The 12239-nt window shown below is 43.6% G+C and overlaps 1 protein-coding gene across 6 annotated transcripts in view; it reads right to left on the bottom strand.

The window, feature by feature from the left end:
• Nucleotides 1-6191: 6191 nt before the first annotated feature.
• The window catches only part of spag9b (sperm associated antigen 9b), a 46918-nt gene continuing 40870 nt past the window's right edge, over nucleotides 6192-12239 (bottom strand). For 4 of the 6 annotated variants that reach the window (XM_044102196.1, XM_044102195.1, XM_044102197.1 and 1 more), the window contains 9 exons: nucleotides 12105-12233; nucleotides 11922-12002; nucleotides 11766-11833; nucleotides 11221-11369; nucleotides 10953-11124; nucleotides 10757-10870; nucleotides 9708-9887; nucleotides 8976-9107; nucleotides 6192-8898 (listed from right to left, as the gene is read on the bottom strand). In XM_044102196.1, the coding sequence (XP_043958131.1) occupies nucleotides 8780-8898; nucleotides 8976-9107; nucleotides 9708-9887; nucleotides 10757-10870; nucleotides 10953-11124; nucleotides 11221-11369; nucleotides 11766-11833; nucleotides 11922-12002; nucleotides 12105-12233 (1144 nt within the window). In that variant the 3' untranslated portion in view covers nucleotides 6192-8779. The remainder of the gene's footprint in view (nucleotides 8899-8975; nucleotides 9108-9707; nucleotides 9888-10756; nucleotides 10871-10952; nucleotides 11125-11220; nucleotides 11370-11765; nucleotides 11834-11921; nucleotides 12003-12104; nucleotides 12234-12239) is intronic. The other 2 variants (XM_044102198.1, XM_044102201.1) reach the window with 1 other exon arrangement.

The raw sequence follows: 12239 nt of genomic DNA, 5'->3' as shown, positions 1-12239 counted from the left end.
TCAGGTTCAGGCAGTTCAGTCCTAAAGAGAATCAAACTTTTAATCAGGAGGAGGAAAGTGAGAAAATGGAACTTAGTAGCTTAAAAATGGTTCATTATTCATTCATTTATTAATGAAACGGCCACCTTCTGTAATGCCACTACTGCTAAATATTGGCATATCTACAATAAATCTAACGGCAAACGTAAACTGGTCAGAGTTGGTTGGTGTGCCAGCACCAGTGGCGGACATTTTTAAAATATTTTTTAGGACAAAACGTTCCCAAATAAGTCTTAAATCCTTAAATGTTAGGTATTACAAAGTGTTTGTCTAATATTATCACATCTTGTGTTCATTTTCATTTCAAAGTACCCTGATCTTTACTGAAAAACAGATCTGGCTGCATGCAGTCAATGCAGTTGGCAAAGTACAGCAAGCATTGCCCACGAAAGAGTGGCATGTTTTCATTTCCATCGCTGAGAAGGATCTGAAGCATCTTTCTAGACCAACAAAATAGAAAACAACTAAACTGAACTTCCTTTTAATAAGGCAAACGGTAAAAATAAAAAATCCTGATGTGGAATATTTAAAAAAATTATTCTGGCCCCTTTACCAGTTTAATTATAGTATTGCATTTTTTGTTTGGGTTAAGTAGGTTCAAATAATGAAAAGAAAATTATGATACTTTTTTTTAATAGAAACAACAACAAAAATGCATTTTTGTGGCTTGCAAGTATTTTGAACTTAGGAAATTTTAGAGGTAGCAAAAGACCACTGAGGCTCACCTTCCAGCAGGACAACACTAAGCATACAACCAGTGCTAGAATGGCCCAATCAAAGTCCAGAGCTAAACTCATCTGAATCTATAGCAAAATGCAAAGGCTCTCCATCCAGTCTGACGAATCTTGAATTATCTTGCAAAGAAAAACAAGCCAATATTTCCACATGTGCAAAAAATGGTGGCTACATAATTCAAAAGACTTGCTGTAACTAGATTTTGACTCTGGGGCGTCTTTGATTTTGCCAGAGCTAAAAATTCAACTTCAAGAGAAGCATCTGTTTTCATCAGATAGGAAACCATATGGAAACATAATGTTTCTGCAACTTCCACTCCCGTCCGGTCGTAGGACACTAGCTTGCAACATGCTAAGTTAAGAAATTTCTACCAGAGCGCAGGAAAGAAATAAACACATCAGACGTGTTTAGGGCAGAACTGACGGTCTATAAATTGGTAAGAGTCTTCTATGACCCAAAGCTGCTCAAATCACTACAGCGTTAAAAATGAGCTGTACAGTTCATGGTACAACCTGATCCCACAGACTTCCAGTTGTCTGTCGGCTAACTTGGCATTGGGGTCAACTAAGGCTCATGTTCCAGAGGCTTTTGCAACTTTCTAAGCAGAAATGCATAAACGCCGGATGCAAGCGTGCAGAAATTTGTTGTGAATCGTCAAAGTTAAGTCAGGATTACTGACATAACAGGATTACTGCGTAGTAAGCCACGTGGGAACAAACTGTCAGCTCTCTTTAAGTCCTGTTAGGTCTAGAAGCTCTTTTCTGTCCAAGCTGTCAACATTATCACTTTCAGAGACAGGGGCTTCCTCCCTGCTGGACAAGCTTTCCTCTTATATGAAGCAGCTTGACAAAAGTTACTATGAACATCAAAATCAAACCCAAGCACTGATTAACAACACTAAAGGAAACAGATGTAGATGGGCAACTTAATGTCCGACCCCAGCAGCTTCTGTGGTCCAAGAAGACAGATGTTAGGGTGAGATTAAAGCCTCACCCTGCTAAGCAGAAGCCCTGTGTCGCTGAGGCCCTGAATAGAACAGTGCTGGACCAATCACAGGCAGGGGAGGGGTGCCTTTGTCCTTCTAATAAAGTCACAAATAAACCAGTACAACTCCAGACCGAGGCCGCCATCTGGTGTTGAGAGAGAGAACTGCATGCTTCCTCAGTTCAGGAATGTACTGGGCTTCATTCAATAAGTTTGTGCTTAAAAAAAAAAAAAAAAAAAAAAAAGAAAGAAATTAGACTTCATTGTCACATCCTGGTTAATGCATGTGTAGTGGAAAAAAAACTGAGTGAACTGTTTATTTTTTACTCATATTTCACATTGAGTAATTTTTTTTTCTTTTGCATTTGTTTTTAAGGCTTTTCCAGCATTAGTGTCCTTTATTTTGACAGTAATCGGACAGGAAGGGGGGCTATGGGAAAGACATGCGGCAAAAGAACTGAGGACCAGAGGCAAACGTGGGACGACCACGTTTGCGGTCATCCCACGCAAACGCGTGGATGACACGCGACACAGTGTCATCCACTGTGCCACGCGATGCTTCACATATCATCTAGTGGTAAAAGTAAAAAAAAATAAACTAGTATGCTCTGTACTTAAGATGGAGTACATGCACACATAATCATGACATGCTTTGATTAAACTAATTCATCTTCGGTCTAATTCCAGTAAAATTAACTTTATACCAGGTGAGTCTCTCACCTGAGAATGTGAAACTGTACTAGGCAGATTCTGTGCCTTCAAATAATTTTAACAATGCTCCTGTAGAAGATTCATAACTTATAAGTCTGAAACAGGAGCAGGAATGAAAACACAGCCTGAGATTCATTTGATGCATTAAACAGCGATGTCATCACCGCTGATGTCACTGTTGCCAATGGAACTGAACATTCTAACGATGTGTTCACGTCAAACAGGTTTGAGCATCTGGTGAATCTTGTTCACATTCAAAGTCAATATGGAATGTTGGACGCGCTTGATGCGTCAAATGGTTCAAATGGCGCCACATAGGTCCTCGACGTGACTCCACATAGACTTTGAATGTAAATCAGATGCACCTGACAGTCAAATCATGTTTGGTGTGAACACACCATTATATGTCCGTTGGAGGCCCGTCTCTCCTCGGACCTCCCCGGTTGATTGGAGGCCCGTCTCTCTTCGGACCTCCCCGGTTGATTGGAGGCCCGTCTCTCTTCGGACCTCCCCGGTTGATTGGAGGCCCGTCTCTCTTCAGACCTCCCCGGTTGATTGGAGGCCCGTCTCTCTTCGGACCTCCCCGGTTGATTGGAGGCCCGTCTCTCTTCGGACCTCCCCGGTTGATTGGAGGCCCGTCTCTCTTCGGACCTCCCCGGTTGATTGGAGGTCCGTCTCTCCTCGGACCTCCCCGGTTGATTGGAGGTCCGTCTCTCCTCGGACCTCCCCGGTTGATTGGAGGTCCGTCTTTCTTCGGACCTCCCCGGTTGATTGGAGGTCCGTCTTTCTTCAGACCTCCCCGGTTGATTGGAGGTCCGTCTTTCTTCAGACCTCCCCGGTTGATTGGAGGTCCGTCTCTCCTCGGACCTCCCCGGTTGATTGGAGGTCCGTCTTTCTTCGGACCTCCCCGGTTGATTGGAGGTCCGTCTCTCCTCAGACCTCCCCGGTTGATTGGAGGTCCGTCTCTCCTCGGACCTCCCCGGTTGATTGGAGGTCCGTCTTTCTTCAGACCTCCCCGGTTGATTGGAGGTCCGTCTTTCTTCAGACCTCCCCGGTTGATTGGAGGTCCGTCTTTCCTTGAGAGGTCCGTCTTTCTTCAAGAGTCCCTGGTTGTCGACAGACCTCCATGGTTGATTGGATGTCTGTCTTTCCTTGGTCTCCTCTGTTTGCAGGGAGCCTTCTTTTTGCAGGAGGGCCTCTGTTTGGATGGAGACTCTCTGATGGTTGTTTTCCACAGCAGCTTTCAACTTCATCTTCAGGTCTACAACCTGACCCTGCAATGATTTCACCGTTTCCTCCTGTTCTTGGATTTTTGAAGCTTGCTCAGTATGACTTTTGAGCTGCTCCTCCTATTTAAGTCTCACTTTGTATTCTTCTACCATTACGTCTTTATTGCGGGAGTTGTATTTTTCTGCCTCCCGCTTGAAGTAATCCAGCTGTTGAAGAATGCTCGTCAGCTGTAATTTTGGAAGAGCAAGAAACCTTTGCTCCATCTTCACGTTTGACTTGCAGGTGACGTTCTTTTTCCAGCATTTTTTGCAGTTTTTAAATCTCCTCCTGCTGCAATTTCACTTCAGCCTGACATGCAATCCTTCGGTCTCTTTCTTCATGGAGTTCAAAAATCTTACTCTGCAGTTGTTCTTTACGATCGTCTACCTGCTTTGTGAGATCAATGACGTGTTGGCTAGTCTCTTTCATGTCTTCCACTAAGGGGATGATCTCGAAGCCAGCGGAGGGAGCTGTTTTCTGCTCGACTTCCAATGATCTTGGACTCTCAAAGTCGCCGGAAGGACTTGGTTCCGCCTGGATCTCTGCTGATTCATCTTCAGGCTCACTGTCATCTTCAAAAACAATGATGGCGTCGTAGTCGACTTGGATGTTTCGTTCCATCATTTCGATCCATGAAAGCTCTGCTGGAAAAGCTTCATGTTCACAAGTGATCTGTTGTTGCTTCATGTTTATATTCTAGTACGGCGGTTTTCAGTGAGGCGCGCCTCCCCTAGGGGGCGCCAGAGTACTTTAGGGGAGGCACGGTGCGAGGGAAAAAATATACCGGAAAAGAAGCTATCTGCTTGCTGTCTACTGATATGAGAGAAAGAATGGGCAAATTTTTAGTAAAGAAAAAGGGAGGGGAGACAAGCTCTGGCGTAAGTAGAAAAAAGAGGAAGTATGACCACGACTACTTAAAGTTTGGATTTTCCTGGACTGCTCCCGATGATGCTCCAAGGCCGCAATGTGTAATCTGCAAGGAGGTTCTGGCTAATGATAGCATGAGACCCTGTAAGCTCCGGCGTCACATTGAAACAAAGCACCCGAGTTTAGTCACCAAGCCGCGGGAGTTTTTTGAGAGGAAGGTGAAGGAGCTGTGCACACAGAAAAAAACAATAGAGACGTTCAGTACTGTTAACGCTAAGGCAACCGAAGCATCTTAAAGGGTGGCCTTACGCATTGCAAAGACGGGGAAACCCCACAGCATCGGTGAAACTTTACTCCTTCCTGCTGCTAAGGACATGTGTTCAGTAATGATGGGAGAAGCTGCTGCTGCCAAACTGAATGTCATCCAGTTGTCTGACAATACCATCCAACGCCGAATCTCACGTATGTGCGGCAACAGGTAGTGGACAGTGTTCGTGAAAGCCCTTCCTTCTCCCTTCAGGTGGACGAGACGACTAATGTCGCCAACTGTGCTCAATTAATGGTGTACATGCGTTATGTTAAAGAGCTAAATGTGCATGAGGAGTTTTTGTTTTGTCACCCTCTGCCCTCGCGCACTACAGCAGAAGAAATCTTCAAGGTTTTGAATGATTTCATGCGGGAAAATAATGTGGATTGGGGCCGCTGCTGTGGAATATGCACTGATGGAGCAAGGGCAATGACAGGCCGGCATAGTGGTCTGGTAAAAAAGGTGCAAGAGGTCGCCCCGGCTGCTATTTGGACGCACTGCATAATCCACCGCCAGGCCTTGGCAACTAAGAGGATGCTCCAAGAGCTGCGCGCTGTGCTGGACGAGGCAGTAAAAATTGTTAACCTTATAAAGTCGCGCGCCATGAATGCTGCTGCTTCTCAAACATTGAGAAGTGTTAATCTTTGTTATCAAACATTATGGAGCCAAAAGAAGAAAAGAAAACTCAGAAATATACGGGGCCAAGCTCGAGAAGCAACTCAAACCCATTTTCACACAAATACAAGGACGCTAGCATAAATGTTTGGCTGTCGAACGGGACGTTCAACGTTGCTATCAAGCTAATTTTCTTTTAGCTAATTTTCTTGTCTCTTCTACCAAGAGAACATACCTTTATCTTGGCTTTTTTTCTATTCTTCTTTTTCTCTCTCCCTGAAGAATAAGTTAGTTTTGGCGACATTGGTTTGCTTGCTTATCTTCCACTTTGGAAGTTTGACTACGGATTGCACGGCAGCTCAAATCACCGGTGAAACATTACCTACAGCGGCCACCAGGGGGAACCCAAGAAAATGTTATTTTTCATTTAGCCCTTGTAGATTGATTTCTATAAGATTAAAGCTATATTAATGGAAAAAATAAAAGCACAATGTTGTAATTAAATTACTAAAATTAAATAAATAAAATCTCCTCGATTTGGGGCAAAATCAGCTTCGGGGCCCAGGGCTTAGATTGCCGGCCCCTACTTGGCATGCACATTAACACACACACACACACGCACACACAAAACACTAGACAAAAAAAATTACAAGATGCAACCAAAGACGTTGCCCACAAACGTTGCTTTAATTAATTGTTAAAAATAGGTAACGCTAGAGATGCTGCAGGGGTTTAAGATGATGCATTTACTGCTGATTTGGAAAAAACTGCGCTCCTGTCAGAGTTACCTAAAAGCAGACTGCAGTGAGGACAAATATAAGGAAGGAGTCTGCGAAGGGAGTCGACTGCCCCGTCGTTGAGTAGAAGTTCAAATTTATAGGACAACTGATTGCAAGAGGACAGAGAAGGTGTGTGCAGTTTTCAAACCCCTAATTTCCTCCATGTCTCCCCTCAGAGATGTGGTGCATAGCTGAGGAAATCCTCAGGGTACAACTCAATAAAATCCAAACCATCTTTGAGTTTCATACATATATAATCATATATATTCAATGTACAAAGATACATTCTCAATCGCAAAGGTTCATCCATCAAAAATAAATACTGAAATGGCGAAATTGAAATATTTATGTGTAGATATATATAAATCTTCTCTCGCGGAGAGAAGACGCAAACGCACACAGTTGCATAAAGAAATACACAACAAAAAGCATGAGTGCAGTGTTCACAGAGGGCAGAAGGAGGTTGAAATTCCCCGAATAAAACCATTTAGCCACACTCAAAGAAGAAATAAAAATCGGATAAAAAAAAAAAAAAAGACATTTGAATTACTAAACAGGTTTGGTTGAAAGCAAGCAGATCAGCGCTGCAAAACCAAACAGCTTAGAGTTTGGTTTCTCATCCGGGAACAGAACGAGCATCCAATGGGGGGCGCGTATGGACTCTCCTTCACCGTCCAACCGTAACAGCTCTCTCTCGCACGTTCACGACTCGCACGCCTCGAAAATATCTCCTTTTTACAAATAGGAAAAGTTAAAAAATATATATATATATCTCTATCTGAATACATCAGCACACCTGGATTTCTGTTAGAAAAAAAAAACCTGGCTTCCTGTTCCAAACATGCTGCAGTGAAAGCTAGGTGAGACTTTATTACTGCGTGACGTCATAGCAGTCTTTGGTAGCGAACAAAATTCTTTAGAGAAAAATAGAAGAACTCTGTCACAGACTGTTCGAACTCTGATGTCTAAGGCAACTCTTAAAGTGTGCTGGGAGCAGAAAACAGACAAAGTGATGCGAAACGTTCAACCAAGTCTGCTCTATGAAATCACATGATGTCATGGCGGTAAAGCTGGGGTATTCAGTAAGATTGGAGACAACAGTATGGGTTCACGATAAACCAGAGAAAATGATGTCAGTATGTCATCTGCAAACAATGACACCTTCTTATTACCTTTAGTGTTATTGCGTGTTTTCCCAACTTCAGCAGAGCCTGGAAAAAATATATAACTGGGATAAATCGTGTCCAGTGTCAATGCTAATGTAGAACCGAAGCTGAGAACCATCTCGACTGTCCCAGGCAGAAAACGGAACCCAAGCTCAAATTTATGATTAAGTTTTTTGCACTTTTATCCAAAAAAAATGTCACCTATTGAGACCTACAGTGAAATTCAAATCTTTGGCCTGGTGGAGGCACTTTAGGGAACGTTTAATGTCATTTTCAAGGACTATACACACCTGACAATTTCTCCTAACGTGCTTCCTATAAAACAGCTAAACCTAGTGTGTTCTTAGCCGTCGTGATAAAATACGTGTGTTCACCACTAGGATCGCTAGGGTTCGGAAACGACTACAAAATAAACAGATTCAAATCTGTTGGTTCTTTTGTGAGCACATCTGTTTGGATCCAGATGTGCAATGTTCCGGACAGTATCTGACAGTGACTCACCCGCTCCCACATGTAATACTGACAGAATGCATCGTGTTATTTTATTAAATCCACATGGGCGACAACCCACATCTGTATTGTGGGCAAAAGAAAAGCAACTGAGAGTAGTTTTTTGTGCTTCAGAAACATTGTTGTGTGTGGGTTGTTTTTTTTTTGTTGAATGAATGCTTTGCTGATATTTGAGGCACAAACCGGGCCATTTGAAATACACCATGAAAAACATTCCTATTAAGCCTTTGCACATGGGATGAATATGAGTGTCAGAGCCAAACACAGCTGAAATATGAGTCAGCCATTGGCTTTCAAAGAAGTTCTCCACGGAAAAAAAAAAAAAAAAAAACAGAACCGAAATTTGATAGGGAAAAACAATCCCGCCATGATTGACTCCCATGTCGCTCGCTACGTCTTGCATTCGTCAGAGGACAAACAGGAAGCTGTTTTCCTCCCTCTGACCAGCTGACGGAACATCAGCAGTGTCCCGAGTGAGCGCAGGTGAGGGGATTCGAGCGGAAAGCCGGCAAACATCCGGCTTACCTCAAATAAAATTTAAATCAGCGAGGCGATGAGATACAATGCTTGAAATTCATGACATGAAAGAAAAAAAATAGGACAAAGCAGTTCCATGCGTTCAAGGTTAACAGAGAAAAATGCTCGCAGAGCAGTTTTTGCTTGTTTTGCTTCCATTGTTCAAGACCGAGGGAGCAAAATAAAAAAATAAGTGCTGATTAATCTTGTGCTTTCTCCTCTGTTTCTGTGGTCTTAAAATAAAAACAAGGGGGCAAATCAGGGTTTCACTGATGCCGAGTTCAGTCTTCGCCGACCATGACCTGCCAGACGATGAGGTGGCTGCGCTCGGCTTTCGTGAGGAAGGGCTGCAGTTTTAAGGCGGGGTCGTCCAGCTCGTCTGCCTCCCCGTCCTCATCACCTGCAGAGAGACGGAAACGTGTTCACCCCAGCGTCGCTGATTGCGCCGTTTGTTTCCGCTGCGGCACAGAAACTCACCCATTCGGAAGTCGATGTAGCCTTCTCCTCCACTCATCACCAACATGGACCTGCTTCCTTCCTGAGCCGAGACGTCGGCGGACTTGTCTCCCGCTGACTCTCCTCCGCTGGATGCCGACGGATCTGCGTGACCTGGCAGCAAAAAAAAACAACACAAAAGTAATTAGAAACCTTCAATACCTGCGTTTCTGTTAGAAAAGTGTGCAAAACTTTGTCAATATTCCCCTAATATCAAAAAAATAAATAAAAATTGCAACCCCAGTGTTTCCTTTAAATAAGTTTTTGTTCCAATTTCATCATTTGGTCAACTTAATAATATTTAGTCTTTAGTATTTTGAGTCTGTTTTCTTACGATGAGTTTCTTTTATCATCAGTTGACATAGTAAAAATTAAAAATAAGAACCCAATGTGATTCCACGCTTTTGTTAGATTTGATTAAATCAATATATTGAATAAATGGGAAAATATTAGTTTCAACTCATGAATCAAGGCAGTGACTGTCAGCTGGTTCAAACCTCCATAAAAAGACTAAAAGCGTTGCAGCTACTGATTGTCCCGGCATCGTCATGGGGATACCAAACAATAAAACTGGGCATCCAAAAAAAGTCCCATTCATTTCCAAGATTCACTGTTTTCTCTCAAAAGTTTTCTTTTGTTTCTTGACGTGATCTTGGTACGCCCGTTTTCAAGATCTGTAGCACCGCCTGAAAAACGAAACTCCTGCTGAATTACCTGGAACTGCGGCGAAGAACTGGACGGCGTTCCTGTGACCATGGAAACTGAGCTGAGCGTGAGCCATGGAGCAGTAGGGAACGATGGTACCGGCCGTCACCTTGTCCCCGCTGTCGTCTCCGTAGACGCGGACCACGCTTCCAGGATTGTTACCTGACGACTTGGCTACATTGTTGGCTGCTAACAGAACAGCAAAAATGTAGAGGAGACAGAAATCACAGAGCTTCAAAGGTGACCTACTATGCTTTCTTGAATAGGTTAGGATATGCTTATGGGCAATACAAAACATGTTCATCAGATTCTTTTTCACATCGTCATTCTTAGATAATGAGATTTTAGTCAGTTCTGCCTAATTTGAGCTTCTTTCAGAATGAGTTGTTTTAGGGCCTCTTGTCACTTTAAATCCAAATAAGCTGCTTTTGGCCACGAAAATGGATGCAAACAGATGCACAATTGTACATCTTTGAAAAGCAGAAGTGGAGCCTCCTGCACAACCAACATGAATGTAGCAAGTGGTTTCGGGATTGTAAGTCAAGTCTTTCCCAGCAGCCGTTGTACAGCACATAAAACCAGCTGACCAAACGTTCTGGAGATTTCCTTTGGTTGCTAGGTAACATGCCTGAACTTAGTTGGGGTTGGTAGGTGAGGGGCAGTGCTGGGTGATTTGTGACGTCGCATTCAAAAGATTCTTGTGGTTCGTTTTCCAGACACCAAAAAACTTTAACTTATTGCCAGAAACTGGCTGGGTAGTGGTGTTTTTTTCTTTAAGTGATTCAGCTGTTTTCTTAGATGCGGTAGAAACTCAAATGGAAGTACACAAAGGTAAAAAAAAAATGTGAATTTTGCATAATAGGTTCCTTTTAAGAGGATGTTCATGGTTAACTTTAAACATTAAATGTATTCAGCAAAGCTTCTGACTGCATTTAGATTAACAGATCATAACCAAAAGCAGCGAGTCGGTGGATTCAAGAACATAAAAGATAATTCAAGGTTTCAGCTTGTATTCCCTTAGGAACTGTTAAGTCGAAGGCTTTAGTTCCTGAACTTACTCTCCGTAACGGGAATAGAGATGATGACTCCATTTCCAGTCCCAATCCACAAGCGGCTGCATGAAACCATTAGAGCCGTGATCCTCACAAACGAGAAGCCCAGCTTGCCAGTACCTGCGGGACAGCAAGACGCTTTCTCTGTTTTACTCTGAAACCCAACTCCAGTTTTTACGGCCGACTGCGACCTCGTTCTGACCGAGCATCTTGCTGACGTAGGGCTCGATGTCGATGTCCTGGAGGTGCTGGTGTGTGTGTGCGTGGAACAGTCTGAGAGTGGAGTCCAGCTTGATGGACACCCAGATCCCGTCCCCATGCCAGGCCAGCTGACGGACCTGGCTGTCCTTACGAGGGTGGGCGTCGAAGGTTTTCTGCGAGAGCGAGAGAAACGGAAACGTGAGCCAACGTGCTGATCTTACGGTCCGTTTGGGATTGGATCGCTGAGCTGGCTAAAAGTTTCCCTTCACCTCAACCTTCATGGCTCTGGGATGCACCACATGGATCTTGTTCCTGTAGCCGCACCACACACGGTCATGCACCACGGTCATGCAGCGGATGGAGTGGTGCTGCTTCCCCAGGTCCAGCAGGTGGTAGTTGGTCAGGTCCCACTGCCCATCTGGCGACGGAAAGTCAAAACACTTCCTCAAAAACGGACACCATCTGCGTTTCCAACGCAAACGTGCGCAAGTCTTTGTCGATGTTCAGCTAATGTAGAAAAAACTACCACAATTTTGCAATGGCAGCGCTTCTATTAAATAAGAAACACTATTCAAATCACATAAGAAAAAGCTTGTTCACGCAATAAGTCATAAAAAAAAAAAAACGTGCCTCACCATCATCCTACTTCCTACCTACTTCCTGTTGTCGATACGGCGCCAAATCTTTTTTTTTTTTTTATCGGAAAACAAGTTTTTTCAAAATTGCCTTGTTTCGACTAAGTGAATTCATTTTTTAAATGTCAAATTGTGCAAATATATGGTCAATGTTCAACACTAAGGATTATTGGTCTCACCCGTTCCTCTGTGGAAAATGGCTATCGTGCTATCGGATAGGCTAACCAGGACCCGTCCCTTCACGTGTCTGAGGAGGACATGGCATTAAATCAACACAATAAGAGGAAAAAAGAAAAAAAAACCTGTAAGGGCCATTTGCTCTTTAATAAACTTACACTATGCCGATCACGGGCTTCTTCAGCTTTACAGAGTGGAGACACTTCTTCCAGTGAGCAACAGACGAGTGCACGTACACGCTAGGATCAACGGTGCAATTCGTTAGCAAAACTGAATTTGGCTCAAATACGTTCTCAGGTGGAGAGCAGTAAGTGAAAGTCAGTAAAGAAATAAAAACTTACCAGCCATTTTGGGCCCCGAGCCACATGGTGGGCAGAACGCTGCTCATTTTCTGAGCTTCTTCTATCATCAGGTCCTGCTCCTCTGCGTCGGGGTTTGAACTCACTCCGTCTTTCAGCAGATCGCTCTCTCTGCTC

The sequence above is a fragment of the Gambusia affinis genome, linkage group LG20, assembly GCF_019740435.1.
Source record: "Gambusia affinis linkage group LG20, SWU_Gaff_1.0, whole genome shotgun sequence".
Lineage (NCBI taxonomy): Eukaryota > Metazoa > Chordata > Actinopteri > Cyprinodontiformes > Poeciliidae > Gambusia > Gambusia affinis.
Note: the sequence above shows the minus strand (reverse complement) of the source record. Positions and strands in the feature narration are given on the sequence as shown.